Here is a 24,021-nt window from a genome sequence, read left to right as displayed (position 1 = left end):
TCGCCTCACACTGCAGCAAGTGTTGAAGTGATCTTACTCCACATAGAAAGAGAAATTCCGACCCTCGAATGAAGAGATCGTTATCTCCTCACCTGAGCATAATCTTCATTCTCCATCTCGTATGTTACATTGTTTCCTGGATCAGAGAGCAGAGCAGACGTAAAGGATACTGAGAATTTTGCTTTATTGTCTCCTTTTGCAAGAGGCTGTAATCATTTGGACTCTTCTCCTGTAAGACAACCTTTCCTCAAATCATTGTAAATACATTCAAATCTTGATGGGATATAAAACATTACCAATGAAGTCATAAAATTATGATAAGATGCCAATAAATTAAATGGATGGATAAAACAAATTAATTTTGTGCAGATACATGTGAAGTCATCCACTTTGGACCTAAAAAAGAGAGATCAGAACACTTTCTAAATGACAACTGCTAGAAAAAGTAGAGTCCACAGCAACTTGAGAGTTCAGGTACAAAGGTTATTAGAAAGCTCAAAAAATAATCAAAAATGGCAAATTGAGTGGAGGTCTTTATACCTGGATTATATGAATACAAAAGTATAGGAGTAATGTTTCAGCTAATACAAAGTTCAGGTTAGACGAGACCAAAGTCTGTGAGTTGTTTGAACATCACATCTTAAGGGAGAAATAGGTTTGGCTTAATGATACATGCACTCCAAGGAGCAATTACACAAAGTAGGGTTGGATTTCCTGAAATTCAGAAGGTTGTGAGTAATTTGATCAAGGCTTTCAAAATATTGAGAGGGACAAATGAGAGATAGAGAAAACTTTTACTGGTTGATAAGTTTAGAAGTTGGGCATATTGTCAAAAAATCAAAACCAGGCTTTTCCAGAGGGAAATTGGGACAAAACCCCTTCACACAAAGGATGATTAAAGTGAGATTTTTGATTAGATTCCCTACAGTGTAGAAACAGGCCCTTCGGCCCAACAAGTCCACACCAAACCTCTGAAGAGTAATCCACCCAGACTCATTTTGACTAATGCACCTAACACTATGGGCAATTTAGAATGGCCAATTCACTTAACCTGCACATCTTTGGACAGTGGGAGGAAACTGGAGCACTCGGAGGAAACTCACGCAGACACTGGGAGAATGTGCAAACTCCACACAGACAGTCGCCCAAGGCTGGAATCAAACTTGGGTCCCAGGTGGTGTGAGACAGCAGTGCTAACCACTGAGCTACCGTACCACCCCATTTTAGAACTCTTTTCCACAAACAGCAACTGATGTCAGAACAACAAAAACTGAGAATGAAAGATCGTTGCTGTCTAAAGGTAATCACACGTAAGTGAAGATTGGTGTGACTGTGGACCAGTTTTGATTAGCTGAATGGATTAATCATGGTCCTGTCTTCCTAATGGGAGTGTTTTGTGGAAGTTGAAACAGGGTAGAGGAAGGTCATTTATCACCTTGCCCACAGTGAACCTGTTTGAGTTGTTTGGCATTTGATGAACTGTACTTGGATAGAACTGACCTCAAAGCTTTCCTTTCCCAGAGCTGACATTATTTCCATTGAGAGTAAAAATTCTTCAAAAATAGTTAACAAAGTGACACTCTAATACAAAAATTGTACATTACGTCTGTGTTCCTGTAAATGTACAATCATGTAGCATTGTAAACTGATTGGATTTCACATTATATGATGCTAATAATAAATATATGTTAGGAATGCAGCAAGGCCACTGGGCATGTTATCCAATACCAGTAGCTCTTAAATTCTGCAGACCTCCGAAATAGTGCACAGTGGCTCAATGGTTAGCACTGCTACTCACTGCACCAGGGACCCGAGTTTGATTCCACCCTCGGGTGATTGTTTGTGTGGAGTTTGCATGTTCTCCTTGTATCTGTGTGGGTTTGCTCCAATTTCCTTCCACAGACAAAAGAGGTGCGGGTTAGGTGAATTGGCCCTGGGAAATGTAGGGTTATGGATTGGGGGTTGGTTCTGGGTGCGAGACTCTATGGAGGGTCAGTGTGAACTCAATGGGCCGAATGGGCTGCTTCCACACTGTAGAGATTCTATGATTCAGTGCAGCTTGACACTTACCCAGAGATCAAGATAAATAGAAAACTAATCAAAAATCAATAAAATGATACAATTCAAATCATTGGAATTCAAGGATATGGATCCTTTTTTAAAAAGGGAATTTGATTCTTAAGCAATATTCTTAAAGACATTAAACACTCACACTTCATTCGTTTATTACTGCTGCCCATTTCCCAATCACTGATGTTGTAACAGGTCCAAGGGGATGGCTCCTGCAAGGTTGTGTCTATATAATGTGGGAGTCCACTTGATATCTGGGGAGCTGCACTTGGACGATCACTTCAAGGTGAGGTTGCGAATACAATGTTTGGGTTCAATCTTTCTAATCTTCATTAATTGGTTATTAAATTTGATGGACTGCTGTGCATGCTGTATCTAGTTCTTGAAAGATCAGGGTATAAATTCTTCAGTGTCAATATATGAAGAATGAGATTCTCCTCTTCTCTACTAAAGGCTTTCTGAGTTTGCATAGAACTCATAGCAAAGTAAATGCATTGATGGAACACATTGAACAAAATAGTCATGACTTTATAGCTATTATGCCGACATGGCTGCAGGATGAAAAGAATTGGTACCTGAATATTGAGATATATGTAACTTTCAAGAACAATAGGAAGCCAGGTAAAGATCACTGGTAATTAAAGACGTATTTGTGCATTAGAGATGCACTTGTTTCAGGAGATCAGAATGAAGAATTGGTTTGGTTGGAGGTGAGGGATAGCAGAAGAAAGTTAGTAGTGTGAGTGGTCTACAGGTCCCTTACAGTAACCATAATGTGGGACAAAACAGACAAGAAAAAAATGTTTGTGTTAATGCAGACAGCAATAATCTTAGGTGACTTTAATCTATATATAGTCTGAAAGAATTAGATTGGCAGTGGTAGCCTAAATGATTTGTTCATGGAATGCTTTAAAGATGGTTTCTTAGAGAAGCAATATTTGGAACTGACCAATGGGTAGATTATATTAGAAGCACTTTTGTGCAATGTGATAGGATTAATTGATAACCTCAGAACTGTTAACCTCAGAGTTAAGGCACTTCTAGAAAGCAGAGATCATAATGCAGATACAATGGTAGATATTTAAGGGGATATTTCAGAACACTCAGAATAACTATATTCCTACCATTAAAAAGTGCTAAAGGGAGAACCTACCATTTGCAGTTAACTGACAAAGTTAGGGAAAGGGGTAAGGAAAAAGCAGAGACCTGAACAAAGATGAGTGGCAGGTCAGAATACAAAGAAAAGCAGAGAATAGCTAAAAGGTTAATTCGAAGGAATAATTTAGACATGAGACAAATTTAGTTGGAAATGTAAAACTGAATAGAGTTTCTAAAAGGACATCTGTCAAGGAAAAAAGGTAGGTAAAGTGAATGCAGGCTGTTAGAGAGTGAGAATAAGGAGTTGTTCACAGATAATAAGGAAATGGTGGACGAAACAAACAAATATTTTGCTTTTGTCTTCATTACAGAGAACATTAAAAAAACGTTCCAGAAATACTTGTAAATCAGGATGTGAAGTGGGTGGAGCTTAGTGTAATTACAATCATAAGGGAGGTGGCACAAGAAGCTACGATGGGAGCTGACATTTCTCTGAGTCCAAATGGTTGCTAAGAGGTTGCTAATGAAGTAGTGACCTTCTACTGAAACTACTGCAATCCTGGTGGTGACCCACAATGGTCTTAGGGCTTCTTGAGACAATGACACTGACAACAGAGCAGCAATATATGTCCAGGTCAGGTTGGTGTGGGACTGGGAGGACAGTGTGGAGTTGGGGGTTATACACAAGGCACTGCTGCTCTTGCTCCCTTGATGCTAGAGGTTTTAAGGGAAGAAATAACCTTGGTGATTTGCTCCATAACATACGTAGTTAATATATAAAAGGATCATAAAATCCCTACACTGTGGAAAAGGGCCATTCAGCCCATCGAATCTGCTTCAAAGATGTGCAGGATGGGTGGATAGGCCAGATTAAATAACCCATAGCACCTAGGGATGTGCAGACTAGGTAGATTAGCCATGGGAAATGCAGGGTTGTGGGGATAGGGTGATGGGAGTTGGGGTGAATCTGGGTGAGATGGTCTTCAAAGGGTTGATGTGGATTTGATGGGCCAAATGGCCTGCTTCCATGCTGTAGAGATTTTACGATTCTATGATCTTCAGTTTGTGGGAGAGAACCACGGCACCCGGCAGAAACCCACGCAGGTACTGGGAGAACGTGCAAACTCCACACAGACAGTCACCCAGGGCTGGAATCAAACCCAGGAGCTGTGACGTTAACATAATCCCAATGTGCTGTCCTATTTAACAGTGAGTATAGTGAGTGGGTAGGTAACAGTGAGGCGAGTGAGTAGTAGGTAACAGTGAGCTTAGTGAGTGGATATAATAACTGGCATAGTCTACACTCACCATCAAATATCACAATCTAGTTCTCAGAGGCTGGTGTTCCATTCTGCTTCTCACTAGCACTCTGTTTTTAAAACCATTGGTTTTGCTTCATTAGATTGCCCATCAAGGTAACACTGTTCCTTTTAAATTTTATTTTGGAAATGGGAGCATTTCTGAGGCAACGTGCATGCCTAGCCTCTCAAATACAGCAGATAGGTCCCTGGAATACTTCGGAGAACAGTAATGAATAAACCACGTAACTACACAACTGGAGCAACACATAGGTAAAGCTAGATAGGACAGTTTTTTTCTCAAGAGGAAAGGACAGTAAGTGAAAATGTACACCCAACTTACTCCATTCTAGTCAGAAGCACTCGTATCACTATATGCACCCATTAAGTGGCAAATTGTTGGTTGATAAAAAAAAATCCAGTTGGTTCACATTTTCAAAACCAGCTTTTTGTTGTTGCAAAAAACTCAGAGAACACCAGGGAAACTCTGTTTCATCCTAAATGGTCCATCCTGAATCCTCAGACTGTGACCCCAGTTCTGGATGCACCCATCATCAGGAACATCCTTCCTGCTGCTACCTTGTCTGGTCCTGTTAGCATTTTATAAGTCTCTATGAGAAACCCCCCTCACTCGTCTGAAATCCAGTGAAAACAATCCTAACCTAGTCAATCTCTCCTCATACGTCAGCCCCGTCATCCCCGGAATGAGCCTAGTAAACCCTCGCTGCACTGCCTCGAGAGCAAGAGCATCCTTCCTCAGGAAAGCTGACAGTATTATTTGTGTTTATTGTGCTTTATCAAGCAGCTCTTTCCATTGTAATCAATTAATATTATCCACTTCACGTATATACCCATTGGCTTCACTCCATTAGATTGTCCACCATGAAGCTTACTCTGATTCTGGGCTGTGTAGTGGTGTCTACCCTGGCTGCGGCCTCAGGACACACATTTGATTCGGCACTGGATGAAGACTGGAAGAACTGGAAATCACAGCATGGGAAGCAGTACACCAAGGTAAAAGGAGAATTTGCTCCTGTACAGAATGCAATCCGAGTATTTAACTCCCTCTGAAGGGAAGGGTTTCCACACACTTGACAGATATTGAGAATTCTTAGTTGCAGTTAATGTGAGAGACACCTGCTAGGTGAAATGGATATGGAACAGAATGGATGAATGGAATACGGAATGGATGAGAACGGAAAGATATTGATCCTGAAATTCTCTCAGTTTCTACCTCCAATAGAGAACTGACCGAACTCATAATGAAACAGCAAAGACTTATGGCTGAAGATCTTTTCACTCCTTCATGGGATGTGGGCGTCAATAGTGAGGTTCGCATTTATTTCCCATCCCTAATTGCCCAGAGAGCAGATAAGAGTCAACAACATTGCTCTGGAATCATATGTAGATTTCCTTCCCTGAAGAACCATATGGATTTCTCCCAACATGCAGCAATTGTTATCATTACAGCCTTAATTCCAGATTTTTATTGAGCCCAAGTTTCACCATCTACCACAGCAGGATTCGAACCCAATCCCTCGAATACGCGTGGAGTCTTGGAATTAACCATCCCGTGATGGTACCACTAGGCCATCACCGCCCCATTTGTGGAGGTGACAATGCTCTTACCAACAGGCTGTAGAACTGCTGAGAGGCTCCTGCAACATTTACGTTCAAGAGATTCGCTGAATTGAATGTTAGACAGACACTTATCTGGGCAGCACGAGACATTCATGGGATTAAGGGCGAGGGAGCAGAACTTCCATGTGGAGACCGGCAAGGTGTTGCCTGGTGCCAGTAAGGCCCCCACTTGAAATGTAGGCCCCGTAGGTAATTGGGAATGGTATGGGCTCGCAGACAGAGGACAATCTGCAGCAAATACAAGTGTATGGCTCTCTGTATAAGGGTTTCAACAAGTGTCAATGCAGAAAGCCTAATGTTGTGTCTTGCTGCCCTGTATTTCCTCAGGACGTTAAGGAAGTAGTGGATTCCCCAACTGGCGCCATCTCACCAAATGAACTTGCCTCAGGGAGGGCAACATATCTAACCCTTGGGGAACTCAGTTTACAGCAAATCCATTGAAGCCCGTGTTGAAGTTGCCAGGGAAACCATAAACATAACTCAAGCAGCTTCAGACTCAATCTCTTTTCAAATATATTGACATTGTCAGTGTGCACATAAATCCCAGCATGCCTCCAGAATGAATGGAGTAGGGCAGACCAAATATAATTTGAGAAATGCATGAACTGTATTGTTTCACTGTTTTGTATTATTCATTTAAGGACATTATGTCCAGCAGCACCCTACACCCACTACCCCCAAAACTCCACTTCCCCAAACTGTAGCATAAATGCTGTCCCCTCCACATGTCATGACATCTAGATTCAAAATGTTAGCTTGCTCTCTCTCCGTGGATGCTGTCTGACCTGCTGTGATTTCTAGCACTTTTTATTTTCAGTTCAGATTCCAGCATCTGCACTAATTTGCTTCTAAGATTTTGACCTTGCTGCTCTGGGAGTTCAGACAGGTTTTGCTCTGTGTGTGGTTAGGGAAAGGGGAATTAGGGCAGCTTCTCCGACCTGGATGGGAGGATAGAAACCAGACTGAAAACTGTTATTCAAGTTTCACACAGGGATTTTTAAAGCTATTCTATGATTTTTTTATTCAGGATGAAGAGAACTACAGGAGAATGATATGGGAGGACAATATGAGATTCATTGAACAACACAACCTGGAGTACTCAATGGGAAAACGCACATTTACTGTGGGAATGAACCAGTTTGGAGATATGGTTTGTACATGATGTATATTGTGAAATCTATGAGATGCTGGTTATTGTGGTTCTGTTACTGAATGAGGTGTGATATGGTCAGTGATATCACAACACCTCATTTTAACGAAGAATCCCCCCTAGGCTAAAGTGAGGGCTGCAGATGTTGGAGATTAGAATCGAGGTTTCAGGCAAAAGCCCTTAACCAGGAATGAGCCCCCTGTGCTTTTCCAGTGCCCTATTCTCGGAAGTATCTCACCTCCCTCACCAATGTATGTTTCTGGCAAAATATATTCTCCTTTCCATTGTACATCCCTTTTTGTTTGTTTGCTCTTGTCAAATAGCCAGTCCCATAGGCTGGGGCACCATTGTACTTTCCAAATATTAAGCAGGGGACGGGTTCACCTGTGTCAAACTCAGAGACAATTTCAAAATGAAGGGATAGCCTTCTGCCTGAATTTCTCCCTGACCGTCACCTCCCACAGTAAGGACTAAAACTTGTCATCGGGATCAGTTTAGATCCTAATATCATTTCTTGTCATAAAACTCACTGAAAATTGTTGAGCAAAAATTAGATTGTGAAAGTGAGTAAAGGTTAAGTCTGAAATATTGCACCCTTCCCCCTTCCAAGCAAAAAAACTTAATGCAAACTGGTCCCTGGATACCTCTGTTCCCTCAGGTTGAAGTGTGAACCTCAACAATTCATTTTGGTAGGATATTTGACAATGGATGGTATCAAACATGACCCTTGTCGAACAGCCATCTCCCAGTGTGATTGGAATGAGGAACACTGCCTTTTTTTCCGCTAAATTAAAGGTCCTGAGACCAACTCCATTGCAGTGCTAACTAAGACTAGGGAATCAGACCAGCCTCACAGTGACCCTCTTTATCAGGGTGATTCAGTTAAACACCAATAGCCTCAGCCATCATGGTGGATATTTGACCCACCCCCTTCACAGCAAAAGTGATCTGTAAGGTTTTAATTGCCAGTAAAGATGATCAAATAATTTCTCACATTATGGGGCTCATGAATAATCACTGCTCCGATTTTGGCTGTTGCACCATAGACTAGGGAAATATTATATCACCTTCAGGCTCTCCATTTTGTTTTATACTGACCTTGAGAGAATGGAGAGTTGCTTAATTTCCTGCATTCTTCAAGCATTGTTCAAGTTTGGAGTGTCATCGCTGCTTTGATCTGCCTATTTGCTAAATTCAGTGAAAGTGTAGGATGTAGCGAAGTGAGGTCATCGATCCTCATTTTGTATATTCTCCAGTAAACTCCAATCCCTTCATTAATAAATGGTCATGTGTCTGATTTTCTAGACCAATGAAGAGTTCAATGAAATCATGAACGGATTCCGGCCAGTAGATGCTGATAATGCGCATGAAGTTGATGAATCTGATGATGACATAAATGATGAGGAATCTAATGAAGATGAAAATAATGATGATCTGACAATCGACTGGCGTACAAAAGGATTTGTCACTCCAGTGAAAAACCAGGTAATAACCATTAGGAATCCTTCTAGGAATTATTAAGTGAAAAAAATCTGAAAGTCATGGTGAGCTTGTAGAAATCGGTAAAGATAATTCAACTTCATTTTTAGATCCAGTCACCCAGAAAAGCCTGTCCTGACCATTCATTGCAATTGTGTATGTGGGTTAGCGATTGGTGAAGCATTGAACCATAGTGTGAGTGTCTATGTTGATGTTCGTTCTTTTGATTAAGAGACCATCTGATGTTATTTGTCAAAGTTTAAAAGCTTTATTAAGTTACTGGGATAAATTTTAAAATCCAAATGTACATGTTGCATTCTAACATACCAAATAAATGGTTTGGAGATGCTGGTGTTGGACTGGGGTGTACAAAGTTAAACAATCACACAACACCAGGTTATAGTCCAACAGGTTTAATTGGAAGCACTAGCTTTCGGAGTGCTGCTCCTTCATCAGGTGGTTGAAAAGCTTCTGCTTCCAATTAAACCTGTTGGACTATACATGGCGTTGCGTGATTTTTAACTACAAAATTAAACATTCAGGTCCAACCTGGCAAAACTCAACATTGACACTTTTTCGAGATGCAATGCCAATATTCCTACTATTACCGTGCCCAATCTCTATTCAAGAACATGCTCATCCCTCTAGGTATAGGCACCTCCTGAACCAGACCTGATTGCCATAGCCTCAGAAATCTGAAGGCTTCCCTTTCTGCACACATGATCAAAGCCACTCATCGATCCTTTGCCTCTTATTCCTGCTTTCACAAGTGGGAAGATTCGTCCTGAAATTACTATTCATGAAGCCCTACTTTTTAATTTGCTCCGTAGTACCTAAAAATCTGGCTTTGGATCCGAAATACCTGCTCACTCAGGGTGGTTGTGCAAACAAGCATCACAGTTTCTGGGTCATTCACTTCCCAGGTAGATTATCCTTCATATTGTTCTTTACTTTGACATCAGTGAGGCAATATATCACTTGGGACTCCTGATAACTGTGCAATGTGGGCGGCACGGTGGCACAGTGGTTAGCACTGCTGCCTCACAGCGCCAGAGACCCGGGTTCAATTCACGCCTCAGGTGACTCTCTGTGTGGAGTTTGCACATTCTCCCCGTGTCTGCGTGGGTTTCCTCCAGGTGCTCCAGTTTCCTCCCACAGTCCAAAAATGTGCAGGGTAGGTGAATTGGCCATGCTAAATTGCCTGCAGTGTTAGGTGAAGGGGTAAATGTAGGGGAATGGGTGTGGGTGCATTGCGCTTGGGTGGGTCGGTGTGGACTTGTTGGGCTGAAGGGCCTGTTTCCACACTGTAAGTAATCTAATCTAATCTCCAGTAATGGTTATGTTCCTGTTCTCTGAGGTCCCTTTATTACTAATGCAAACGTCAGGGCTGAGCTCCCTCAAGATAACGCTGCTCCCAGCCATCTCAAACACTGAGTAACGATTTCACAGTGGCACATTCCAAAAACTCTTGTGCATCTTGCCATTCTGTATTCTTCCAAATGAACACTGATCCTGTATCATTAAGTCTGGCTGCGTTGACTGACCACTTCCTGCAATGTACAATCCGAGAAACTCTCATCCTCCCTGTTGCTCCTTCAGTAACATGTCATGCAGTTAACTGCTTGATTTGGGGTGCTCCTAAATCCTTCTTTCTCTGCTTAGTCTAAGGACCTGTCTAACTATCAGTGGTAGCAGGAAGACGACTATTGAGTCTAAACAAGGTAGTTTATTGGATGATAATAGCGGATACGTTTTACATTAACTAGTTAGACATAATTACTTAAGGAAATTAAGAGAAACTTCTGCCCTTGTGCCATACTGATTGATTCCCCATCCAAAACTGGGTGACATCATCAGATGAGTGGAGCTTAATACAAATTCAACATCAACTCTTCCAAAACCAATACTCATGCAACGCTGAGCTCAAACTAAAGCAGTTGGAACAACTTCCGACTTAAGTTGATGGAAGCCTGGGTAACAAGCAGTGTGCAAATTTACTCTGAATCCATTCCTAAACCTTCTTACTAAATTATTTTGTCATCAATCTTTTAAATATTTTTTAATACAATCCCTACTCTGTGGAAACAGGCCATTCGGCCCAACAAGTCCATACCGACACTCTGAAGACTAACCCACCCAGACCCAATCCCCTACTCTATTACTCCACGTTTGCCCCTGACTAATATACCTAACCTACACAATCGTGACACACTTCGAAAGATAAACTGCCCTTCAATTGCTACTACTCGGACTCTCACATGTAAACTACAGAAGGAGGAGGAACTGACCTTACTCCACTGACAATAGATGGAAGGAAGATTTTAATTTTATTTTTAATATTTTTAATGTGATTGTATTTCTGTCATTACCAGGGACACTGCGGTTCATGCTGGGCTTTCAGTGCAACTGGAGCCATCGAAGGACAGTGGTTTGAAAGACACAAGCAACTCGTTTCTCTTAGTGAACAGAATCTAGTTGACTGCAGCACGGAGTATGGAACTCATGGATGTAGAGGTGGATGGATGTCACACGCATTTGAATATGTAGTCAAAAGTCATGGCATCAATTCTGCTGCAGATTATCCTTACCTTGCATCGGTAAATCACTTCTGAATGCATTTTCAGGTTCACGTTCATGATGTTAGAAATGGAGCCCAGTGCCAATCAAAAGCAAGCTGATATCCTACTTTGTATCCATCCTTCCCTGAGAATCTGCTCCCAGGTTTCAGCCAGTGTCACCATACAATCAACATTGGGAATACTAAAAGGATATCATCTTTCAGGGGAGAGCCAGCTTTCCTTCTTATGTCTCCCTTATCTTATATTGATCTCCCAAATCTCCACTCAGGCAGTGGGAGTGAGGAGTTTGGAGTGTTTACGTTCCTGTGAATGATGTTCACCATTCTGTGAGCCAGCACGTTGATGTGACAGTCAGCTGAATCAGACCATTCAGCATGTTCTGTACGTGGTCTGGGGAATGTACACCACCCCAACAACAGATACTGCCACAACATTTTTATACGGTTCCTGCCTCCTCTCTCTACTCTTAAATTCTATGCTTCAGCTAATAAAGCAAGTATCCCAAATACCTTCTTAATTACTTTATCCACTTGTCTTGTTGTCTTCAGGGACCAGCAGACATGAACACTGAGGTCCCACTGTGTTTTCTAGGGTCCTACTGTTTATCATGCATTCCATTGCCTTGTTTATCCTGATCAATAGATCACCTCACATGCACCCAGATCCAATTCCTCTTGTCACTGACCTGCCTGTCCAAATTCTCCTGTGATCTAAAGCGATCAACCTCACTATCTATCACCCCAAAAAGTTTGTATTATCCGCGAACTTCCTGAAAAACCCTCCTACATTCAAATTTCAATCATTTAAATACACCACAAACATCAGGGCCCCCATCACTGAGAAATCCATTGAACACAGGCTTCCAGTCACAAAAACACCCCTCAGCTATCCCCCTCTAGTTTCTGCTGCGCAGCCAATTGTGGATCCAATCCATTGAATTTGATCCAATGGGCTCTGACCTTCGCTCTCAATCCTCCATGTGAAACTTATCAAAAGCCTTGCTGAAAGTCCAGCAGACTACATCAGAAACATTGTCCTCATCTATAAACCTCTTTGAAAAATTCAAAAAGTTAATCAGACATAACCTCCCCTTAACAAAAACCATGCTGGACTGTTCGTGATTAATCCCTGCGTCTCCGAACGCAGATTAACTCTGTCCCTCAGAATTGCATCTATTTGTTTTCCCACACTAAAGTTACACTGACTGTAGTTTTAGGGAGCAATGGATAAGCCAAGGAACTACCAGGAAGGAATCTGAGATTTGTGTATCTTGAAACTACACTAACTGCGGTGTGCTGACCACAATCTACTTCCCAATAAAATGGAGATCTTTCAATAGTTACCACATTTCTAGGCGACTTGTTTACATTTGGGAAAGGTGGTCACCTTCAGTAATTGAAGCAGTGTTTGAAGATCAGCTATTAACAATGCTGTAAAAATATCACTAGTACTTGGAAAAATATGACGTGGTATGAATTTTCTTTAACATTTAGGACGAGGAATGCAAATTTATGCCAAACAAGACCGCTGCAATGATCAGACACTATGCTTTTGTCATAAGAGGAGAAAAATATTTAGCAAGAGTGGTAGAAAGAATTGGACCAGTATCCATTGCTGTTGATGCAAGCCAGAGGGATTTCCAGTTGTATCGCAGTGGTAAGAAACAGAAACTCTTAATGATGTATATCAGTTGGCTTATCGACCAATTCTATACAAATACAGGACTAAAAATCATACATTCATTTGTATTCTCTGCCAATTACTTTTATTATTAATTCTATTTTAGAATGGAAACTGCCAAACCTCTTTCCTTCACTGATGTTTTACCAGCCCCTGTGCTTACATGCAGTCCAGTCCTATGGGATTGGATCAGATTTGTAACTGAGTACAGAAATGGAGGTGAGCAATAGTCTCACTCCCATACATAGCCTGCTCATAAACTGGAGACCTTGGTGCAGGAGGACGACAGGGGAAGGAGAGGTGCCTTCCTGCAGACGAGTAGGAATGGATAAGTCAAGGAACTACCAGGAAGGAATCTGAGATTTGTGTATCTTGAAACTACACTAACTGCAGTGTGCTGACCAAAATCTACTTCCCAATAAAATGGAGATCTTTCAATAGTTACCACATTTCTAGGCAGCTTGTTTACATTTGGGAATGGTGGTCCCCTTCAGTAATTGAAGCAGTGGTGCCAATTAGACATTGGTGAGGCAGAAGGAGCAGGAAGCTGTCATGATCAATGCCAGTAGTTTCGTCCAAGGATCTGGATTGAGTGCTGCGAAAAGTTCAACATGAGCAAAGGTATCTGCTCCCACATCCTGAAACATTCATTTCATTCACCTAATAGCCCTAAAGAGAGGACTGAGATGAGGAGAGCTAGCTTCACCTGGAGAATGATGAGCTGGCCGAATTCTCTGCCACAGAAAATGGTTGAGGCAAAACAGAGAATGTTATCAACAAGGAGTTAGAGATTGTTCTTTGGGATAAAAGGATCAAAGGGTATGGAGAGAAATTGGGAACAGGAGACTGAGTTAGATGATCAGCCATCACTGTATTGAGCAGACTCAAAGGGCTGAATGGCCTACTTCTGTTTTCCATGTTCCTACATTTCAATCCCATGAAGATGAAACAAAAAGCTAGCAGTGTGAAGCTCCAAGGCTTCATCCAACTTGAAGTGTGAACACTGGAGCCGTGTTGCTGAGTCTGCAGGATTGTGACAGATAGCAAGTGCAAGGTTAGGTGTCCCTGTGTGGGTAAAGGGCTCCCTGGTTTGGGAGCTGGGGTAGAGCAGAGTAAACTCACAGCAACCCCCACAACAAGATGGCGGTGAGGCACCTTGATCAGCAGAGTGTGGACATGAGTGTGGAGGAGTGCATATAAGAAACACAGTGTGTGTGAAAGAAAGCGTGAGAGAAAAATTGTGAGACAGAGAAGCTATATGAGTGCTTGAGTGTAAGGAAGTGTAAAAGAGGGAGTGTGAGAACGTGTATAAGAAATAAGTGTTTGAGAGAGAGAGTGAGATAAGGTAAGTGTGTGACAGGGGGTGAATGTGTGAAAGAGAGGAGGAGTGTGTGAAAGTGTGGAGAGATTGTCTGAGAGAGGACGGTTGTAAGAGAGTGAAAGAATGTGAGAGGGTCAGGGAAAGAAAATGAGAGGAACAGTGTGAGAGAGTGTTAGAAAGAGTGTGAGTGAGAGACAGGGTGAGTGTGTGTATGTGAGAAATCGAGTGTTTATGAAGGAGTGTGGGAGGGGAAGAGTGAGTGAGTGTGAGGAAGTATATGCATGAGAGTGAGAAAGGGGGTGTTTGTGTGTATCTATGAGGGAATGAGAGAGAGGAAGAGATGTTTGGAAAGTCATGAGCAAAATGTCTATGATAGAGAAGGGTGCTTGTCAGCAACAGGAAGGTGTGTACACGAATTAAAAAGGAGGGTATGTGTGTGAGAGAGAGGGGAGATGTTTTGGGAGAGAGAGTGGTTCACCCTCTCCAAAAGCCAATACATTAGCTGGGCTGGGAAGTCCGAGGCTAAAAGGATCTGACCCGATCTCGTATGAATTCTGCTGAGAGCAGCCCATAAAGTATACACCAGTAAAGATGACCACAAGGACAGTGTTAACTAAATCCAACTCTTTAGCTCAGCCTCAGTCCATGCCACAACAAGGTAGCCTCACTGAGGCTAATACCTCTCCCTCTCTCCAACTCTGCCTTTGAGAAAAAAAGAATACAAAGGTTTTATTAATTAACTCTGTCGTCTGTCACTTGTAATAGCCACCTTTATTATTTTTTTCTTAAAATGAGCAATTTATTGTTTAGACAACTTTTTGCCAAGCAATGTGCTTGTTTTCTTCCTGCCTCAAACTCATGGTTAATGCTTTCCTACATGAAATTTGCATATTTATCCTTTGAGTGAGAAAAAAATTGATCTATGGACTCATCATGTGAAATGTTTGATCAACAAATGTGCAAGGAATTAATAATTATACATTTTACGATGGTACCATATTAAAGATCATGTCATCTTACAGGAATTTATTATAATCAAAATTGCACGAAACATCTTCCAAACCATGCAATGCTGGTGGTCGGATTTGGAACAGACAATAGACAGAAATATTGGCTGGTTAAAAACAGGTATGTACTTCATAAAAATAGCAAACAGCTAATCAGAGCTTGGGGAGTGACAAGAGCACTGGATTTACTCCCAGTGTTCCTGGGCTAGGGAGGGAAACATCAGTCAAAATTCTCATTTGCTAACGACTGTCCAAAGAGCCTGGGAAAGCTGCATAAAAATTCACAAGAATGACTAGAACAGATAGGATATATTTATCAGAAAAGGCTGGAGCTCTTTTCTTCAATAGCGATCTTTAAGATGATGGAAACCTTGATAAAATGGGCAAAGAGAATTTTTCTTTTCTTTATTCGTTCAGAGGATGAGGGCTTCACTGGATAGACCAGCATTTATTGCCCAGTGGGCAATTAAGAGTCAACCACACTGCTGTGGCTCCGAAGTTGTATGCAGGCCACACTGAGTAAAGTTGGCAGAATTCCTTCTCTAAAAGTCATTCAGACTTATAGGGGTGTTCTAAACCAGGAGTCATAAATAGGACAGAGTCATTATTAGATCCAATCAGAAATTCAGAAACAATCTCCTTACCCAGAGTGGGGTAGAGTTTGAGAAACCGTGACCACACAGAGTGGTTGAACTGTACGACGTGGGGTGGCACAAGGACTCAGTGGTTAGCAGTGCTACCCCACAATGCCAGGGACTCAATCTGATTCCAGTTTGTACGTTCTCCCTGCATCTGCATGGGGTTCCACCAGGTGTCCAGTTTCTTTCCACAGTCCAAAGATGTGCAGGTTAGGTGGATTGGCCATGCTAAATTACCCATAGTGTCGAGGGATATGCAGATAGGTGGATTAGCCATGGGAAAGTGCAGGCTACAGGGATGTTTGGGGTTGGTCAGGTTGGGATGCTAATCTCCCATTGTTTAAACATTAGAACCAGATCCTATCAGAATCTATACATTTTTAACATAAAAATCTCCAGTTCTCTAATCAGCCACTATAGAATTGTGATATTTACTCTTTTTTTTCTAATTTTCTAGCTGGGGAACTGGTTGGGGTGATGAAGGTTACATCAAAATGGCTAAGGATGTTCAGAATATGTGTGGAATTGCCAATTATGGGGTTTATCCAATCGTGTAAAGAGCCATGTGTTAAACCAGAGCTTCATTGAACTCTGCCTAAATGATGGAACCAATGCTGCTGATGCTGACTCATTGACACCATTGCTTTCACTGTCTGCTGCAATTTGAAAAAGTGGAATAATAACAGCTTCTGCACATTTCTATAGCTTCTCATAAAGGCCAATGTCATTGTGTGTTTGATACATGTAACCACAGTAATGTCTGAGTGACTCTGTTCTCCAGCTTGTGGAGAGACAATGATCTGCATGTACTGCTAATGTCGAGCAATATAATAAACACTGTCTGTAATCACTTCGAGAGTCTGTTTATTCCAAAGGAAAAGTCTTGATTTTTGCATTAAACATCTAGTTTAATTTGAAAGGATAAACATCTTAAAATAATGCACATATAAAATGTTTTTCATCATTCCAATGGTATAATTAATTTAGGGTGTAGGTTTGCTCCCTGAGCTGTAGGTTTGATATCCAGACGTTTCATTACCTGGCTAGGTAACATCATCAGTGGCGACCTCCAAGCGAAGCTGTTGTCTCCTGCTTTCTACTTATATCTTTCTCCTGGATGGGGTTCCTGGGGTTTGTGGTGATGTCATTTCCTGTTCGAGGGAGAGAGGGTCGTGTCTTTTTGTGGCTAGCTGGTGTTTGTGTATCCTGGTGGCTAACTTTCTGTCTGTTTGTCTTACGTAGTGTTTGCGACCCTCTCTCCCTCGTAGCCCTACACACGGATGAAAAAAGCCACCATTTTGACTGGGCAACACATCTGTCCTGGGACAGGCTAAGCAAAGGCATGCCAGAGAGTTCCTAGAGGCCTGGCACTCCAACCACAACGCCATAAACAAACACACAGATCTAGGTGCCATCTATCAACCCCTCAGAAAACGAACAGGAAATGACATCATCAGAAACCCCAGGAACCCCATCCAGGAGAAAGATATAAATAGAAAGCAGGAGACAACAGCTTTGCTTCACTTGGAGGTCGCCACTAATGATGTTACCTAACCAGGTAACGAAAGTCTGGATATCAAACCTACAGCTCAGCGAGCAAACCTACACCCTAAACCTCAACCTGAGCTACAAACCTTCACAAACCTTGGTATAATTAATGAACAAGTGTAACAGCATTGTCAAGGTGTCTAAGCTTAAATTGTAAAGTGCTCACCTGAGAATCCTCCTGGATGCACAAGTTGATCTGGTCAGGCTGCAGACTGACGTTGCCTACAAGAGTAAGTTCAGACAAGGAAGATTGCACAATTTGGTGTAATTATTAGTAGGTAACTGTAATGTGGAGTGTTTGCTGTTTACTGGAAAAGCAAATAATTTTGGGAGAAGAGTCCAATGGAACTATTGAGAGAGATAAGAGGTGAATTTTATGGCTCTTAATTGTTAGACGAACAGACTTTGAAAACCATAGGTTCAGTGCTGTGCCTAGCATCAGCCTCTACCACGGATCCAGATGTGGATGGCTATTGCAACATTGTTTTATCTTGCAGTCAGTAAGAAGCAACCCTTAAAGCAAATCAAGCTGAAAGCTCTCTCTCTCTCTCTCAATAAATTACTCTGAAGAGTTTAAACATCAGACTTGCTAACTGCTGCCCATTGAAATAACTCCACGGAGGCCAGTGTCCCGTCACCATGTCATCCTTTATTTACATGTGGAAAGTCCTTGGCACTGATCCAGCTCCCTCAGAGTCAGCTCTCAGTGAACAGAACCTCTGATACACCTGTTATTTCTGTCAGCCAGGGCTCCCTAACTGGGCCAGATTAATAGCCCCAATCAGGGAATCCCATTTTATGAGGTCCATATGCCGGACCTCATTACAATCAGTACAGTTTCAAGCTCTTTTCCAGGACTTGATATTTATAATTGATGATTTTTGGACTATGCCTGTCAGAAAGAGACATCATTGCAAATTTGCTTTCATCATTGAAGGTCAGAATTACACCTGATTTGATTGGCACAGGGATAGAAAAGACATTGTTAAACTTGAAAGGAGCTAAGAAAAGGTTTACAAGGATGTTGCCAGGGTTGGAGAGTATGAGCTGTAGGGAGAGGCTGAATAGACTGAGGCTGTTTTCCCTGGAGCATCAGAGGCTGAAGGGTGACCTTAAAGAAGTTTATAAAATCAGTAGGGGCATGGATAGGGTGAATAGCGAAGTTCTTTTTCCCGGGTGGGGGAGTCCAAACTACAGGGCATAGGTTTAAGGTGAGAGGGGGAAAATTTAAAAGGAAACTAAGGGGCAACTTTTTCATACAGAGGGTGGTGTGTGTATGGAATGAGCTGCGAGAGAAAGTAGTGGAGGCTGATACAATTACAACATTTAAAAGGCACCTGGACTGGTATATGAATAGGAAGGGTTTAGAGGGATATGGGCCAAATGCTGTCAAATTAGACTAGATTTACTTGGAATATCTACCCTGTCTATACCCTTCATGATTTTGAAAACCTCAATCAGGACACCTAAATCTCATTTTTTCTAATGAAAATAAACCTAACCTACTCAACCTCTCTTCACAGCTAGCACCTTCCATACCAGGCAACATCCTCATAAACCTTCTCTGCACCCTCTCCAAAGCGTCCACATCTTTTTGATAATGTGGCGACCAGAACCGTACACAGTATTCTAAATGCAGCCGAACCAATGTCATGTACAATTTTAACATGACCGGCCAGCTCTTATAATCAATACCCAGTCCGATGAAGGCAAGCATACTATATGCCTTCTTGACAAATCTATCCACCAGTGCAGAAACCTTCAGGGTACAATGGACCTGAACTCCAAGATCTCTCTGTTCATCAACTTTTCCCAAGGGTCTTCCATTTACTGTATAATTCACTCTAGGATGTCCCCTGTGGTCATCTCCCTCCAAAACAGGTATGCAAATTTCGATACTGTTGGGGGAGATGGCTCACCAGGGGAGGGCAGCAGTTTCCAAGATCATGGCACCATGGCAGGCACTGCTGTTCAGAAGGGTGGGAAAAAGACTCTTAGGGCCATAGTCGTAGGGGATTCTATTGTGAGGGGAGTAGACAGGCGATTCTGTGGCTAAACACGAGACTCCCGGATGGTATGTTCCCTCCCAGGTGCTCGGGTCAGGGATGTCACTGGTCGGCTGCAGAGCATTCTAAAAGAGGAGGGTGAACAGTCAGTTGTCTTGGTGCATACAGGCACCAACAATATAAGTAAAAAATGAGTTGAGGTCCTGAAAGCAGAATCCAGGGAGCTAGGAGAGAAGTTAAAGAGGAGAATCTCGGGATTACTACCAGTGCCTTGGGCTAGCCTGCTTAGAAATGCTAGCCAGGGTAGACTACTTCTTGTAATTAAGAAATTAAACTCACGTGTATATCTGGTGCAGCTTGAAAGGGCAATTATAAATGCTTGGAAGTAGAGCTTGCTATAGTGAACCAGTAAATTAGGTTAAAGAAGATATCGTTTGTCAGACGATTTAAGGGGATATTTCAGAACGTAGTTTTCTTGAAATTAAGTAACAAAGAATAAATTTTCACTGAAACAGTGGGCACATCATAAACAAAGTAACTCAAAGATTCAAAATTGGACAAGGGACTAAAGTTAAATGCCACTTTTCGCTGTGTAGTTGTTTGAATCATAGCGGAAACACATTTCATTTCATATTTTGTGGTTTGTGGTTCATCAGAATATATTTTGCCAGTCAGCATTGTGTTGTTGTGGGTCTTGGCATTGCATTGAATTCAGTTCAGGCTTACCTCATTAATTTAATCACATCCATATGGTTTAGTGTGTGGCCTGGTTACAGTACTTGACTTTGTAGTGTCTACATCCACAAGCAGGAGCTAGCTGTGGCCCCTAAGAGTGAATGTTGTTCTCACTTACACCTCAACACACTTTGGCCTGGGCTTTCATTCACTCTGTAATTTCCACCCGTTATCCCTCATTCATTTTTGAACAGATTTGTTTTTGACATTTCTTAAGCAGCCTGTCTCAAATTTTCATGTAGTTGTTGATTTGAACTACTTCAGCATAGTCATCACTGAATCTATGTTTGACACAATTTCATGGTTCATTTAGCATCAAAACAGCAACAAAATTAAGCATTTGATGTGAAGTGATGCAACTTTGCTTATTGGGTTGACAAGCTACGCAGTGAAATGTTGAAATGTGAGCTAGATTACCCGTCAATTGATTTTTGTAGTGATGCTTGTTGAGGTTTATCCCATGATGCAGGACTCTGTGGCCTTCAGGCTGTTCTCTGGAACACACTCTGAAACAAACATTGAGTGCACCTGGAGGACCATCAATTCAGTGAACGACACCCTGTGATGTGCCTGAAATGTGTTTGTCTTCCAGTGTAAAGAATTGACTTCGACCAAGTGTTGTAGACTAGCACATTCCAAGATCCAGGCCTTTGTGCTGAGGGTTACATATAAGCTTAAGCCAGCTGCCACAGACCCTCTCTTTGCCTCAAGGTGAGTGTCCTGCATGAGTAGGAAATGCTTTAGGTGTCTGCAACTGCAGGGAATCTCAAATTCCAATGTTTGGCTTTCTTTATGTGCAAAGACTGTGCAGAATCGCTTTAGTACCTGGATATGTACATAAAGGCAATTCTTTTAATGAATACAGTATACTTTTGCAATAAAAGAAAAAAATTCAGTAGACCCTCCCAACCCACAGGGGATATGTTCCAAGACCTACAGCAGAAGTCCGAAACCACGGATAGGAGCGAACCAATTCAATTAAATGGGAAATGTACCTTCCCAGAAGCCTCCTGGTCCCTGATTCCAGAAAGTTCCCTTTAATATGCTTGGGCTATGGTAAACTGCATTAAATTGAATTGTACACCTCAGAACCGTGCTCCAGTAAGACCAGTACTTTCGTTTCCAAATATTGCTGGGTTTTTTTGCAGGTATTTCAGGCCAGTATGGACCGATCCCTGGGCTGGGGAGGGTTTTGCTCCAGGCTGATTGGGGCCAATCCCAGATAGGTGGCCCAGCTCAGAAACGATGGGAACTGAGCCCATGTGATGCAGGGCCATGTGGGAGTGGGCCTTGAGCAGCAACGTTTTCACACAGAGAATGTTTCGTGTGTGGAATGAACTGCCAGAGGAAGTGGTAGATGCAGGTGCAGTTACAACCTTTAAAAGACATTTGGACAAGTGCATGAATAGGAAAGGTTTAGAGGGATATGGGCCAAATGCAGGCAAATGGGCTAAACACAGGTAAATGAGCCTAGTTTGGCTTGGGAAACCTGATCGCATGGACAAGTTGGGCCGAAGGGTCAATTCCAATGCTGTAAAACTCTATGACCTTTAAGATAGGAAAATACTCTGGGACTCTTCAAAGGAGCATGATCAGAAAAATAAGATACGTGTCCACAGAAAAGAATATTCAGGATGTGTAACGAATAACTTGGTCAAAAATGTACACATTGAAGGAGCTTAATAAGGAGAAAGAAGAGATTTGCAAAGGCAGTTCTACAGCTATTCAGGTGAAGACACACCACCAATGGTTGAGAGGTAATAACTGGGAACGAAGGATGGTGTGGAGTTGGAGGAAAGCGTGGCTGCTGAACAGTTGTAACGTTTTAGAAAGTTGCAGAGGTAATCTTATTAGAGAAAGAGAAAAGAAACCAAAGAGGGATTTGTCTGTGCAAAAGAAAAAATAAAGTTTAAAGTTAAGTGAATTCTGAGCTAAAGTAAGTCATCAACACAGAGTGATAAGTGAATGAAATCTGATTCAAGCTGGGAAAGGAACAGCAGAGTTTTGGATGAGTTCAGGGTTATGGAGGGTATAATGTGGGAGGACAGTCAGAAATGCACTGAAATAAATGATTCTGCAAACACTAAAAGCCTAGTAAAGTGTTTCAGCAGCAGAAACCACAGTAAGAGACAATATATGTTATGAGAAATCATTCCATCATTTTTGGTAAAAGAAACGATATTGGGATAGAGAAAGCAAAATCAATCAAAAGGTCATTGAAGGACATGGAGGTCCCAAGTACTTGAGACAGTGGCCAGAGGACCAGCAAGGTGGAGAGGGAACAGGTGACAGACAATAAGTTTCCACCTTCCGAATTGTGTCTGAACTAGAATTAAAAATTGGACACCCAGCCCGACAGTGCAGGAGTTGTATGATTTGATGGTGAAGTCATGTTTTTGGATGGTGCCATCAACCATCACCCGCTGAGAAAACAGCAGCAAAATGGGCTGAGAAGTGGCAGATGGAGTTTAATTCAGAAAAGCAAATCTTAATAGGACTTACACACTTAATGGTAAGGTGCTAGGGAGTGTTAGCTGAACAAAGAGACCTTGGAGTGCAGGTTCATAGCTCCTTCAAAGTATCGTCGCAGGTAGATAGGATAGTGAAGAAGGCATTTGATATGCTTTCTTTTGTTGGTCAGAGTATTGAGTACAGGAGTTGGGAGATCATGTTGCAGTTGTACAGGACATTGGTTAGGCCACTGTTGGAAGATTGCATGCAATTCTGGTCTCCTTCCTGTCGGAAGGATGTTGTGAAACTTGAGAAAAGATTTACAAAGATGTTGCCAGGGTTGGAGGATTTGAGCTATTGGGAGAGGCTGAACAGGCTGGGGCTGTTTTCCCTGGAACGTCAGAGGCTGAAGAGTAACCTTGTAGAGATATATAAAATTATGAGAGGCATGGAGAGGGTAAATAGGCAAAGTCTTTTTTGTGGGGTTGGGGAGTCCAGAACTAGAGGGCATAGGTTTAGGGTGCGAGGGGAAAGATATAAAAGAGACCTACAAGGCAACCTTTTCACACAGAGGGTGGTACGTGTATGGAATAAGCTGCCAGAGGAAGTGGTGGAGGCTGGTTTAATTGCAACATTTAAGAGGCATTTAGATGGGTGTATGAATAGGAAGGGTTTGGAGGGATATGGGCCGGGTGCTGGCAGGTGGGACTAGATTGGGTTGGGATATCTGGCTGGCATGGACAGTTGGACCTAGGGGTCTGTCTCCATGCTGTACATCTCTATGACTCTAAGACTACACTGGAGGACAGCGCCTCCGAGTGCAGTCACTGCAGCCGAGACTGCCACACCCGCGGGGGTAACTACACCCACAACAGACGCTGCTTTACCAATAAAGATTGAAGCAAGACTTCCCAGGCACAGATCCATGGTCTCGCAAGACAAAAGGATGCCCAATACATCAAACATCAAAATAGATCCTTGGGAGAAGTCGGAGGAAATGGTGTGTGGGTCAACCATTGAATGAGGTTCTCTGATATATTACAGGATGTAATGCAATTGGAAACACAGTAAGAGACACAGAATCACTGCTGGCACATTTTACTACATAGATCAGTGCTGCTTATACATACAGACATTCGTCTCCACACATTACACAACATAATAGTTTAAGACATCATAGTATTACAATAAACAGGCGATTTGCAATAGTGTGAACCTTTGTGTTGTTATTGAAGCAGGTACGGTTATCGCTTCATTGATGCCAGAAAGTAGGCTTTCATTTGTCTTAATTATAGCATTTTTTTGAATATCCTGTAACTA

The 24,021-nt window shown here is 42.1% G+C and overlaps 1 protein-coding gene across 1 annotated transcript; it reads left to right on the top strand.

The window, feature by feature from the left end:
- The first annotated feature begins 2,294 nt into the window (after positions 1 to 2,294).
- LOC140494523 (procathepsin L-like) lies at positions 2,295 to 16,812 on the top strand. The gene is made up of 8 exons (XM_072593787.1): positions 2,295 to 2,356; positions 5,339 to 5,480; positions 7,135 to 7,257; positions 8,563 to 8,742; positions 11,109 to 11,333; positions 12,809 to 12,971; positions 15,339 to 15,444; positions 16,419 to 16,812. The coding sequence occupies exons 2-8, from the start codon at positions 5,349 to 5,351 to the stop codon at positions 16,516 to 16,518; spliced, it is 1,029 nt and encodes a 342-aa protein (XP_072449888.1). The 5' UTR covers positions 2,295 to 2,356; positions 5,339 to 5,348; the 3' UTR covers positions 16,519 to 16,812.
- The last annotated feature ends 7,209 nt before the right edge of the window (positions 16,813 to 24,021 follow it).

Source organism: Chiloscyllium punctatum, chromosome 24, assembly GCF_047496795.1.
Source record: "Chiloscyllium punctatum isolate Juve2018m chromosome 24, sChiPun1.3, whole genome shotgun sequence".
In the NCBI taxonomy this organism is placed as follows: Eukaryota; Metazoa; Chordata; class Chondrichthyes; order Orectolobiformes; family Hemiscylliidae; genus Chiloscyllium; species Chiloscyllium punctatum.
This window is presented reverse-complemented; position numbering and strand designations above follow the sequence as displayed.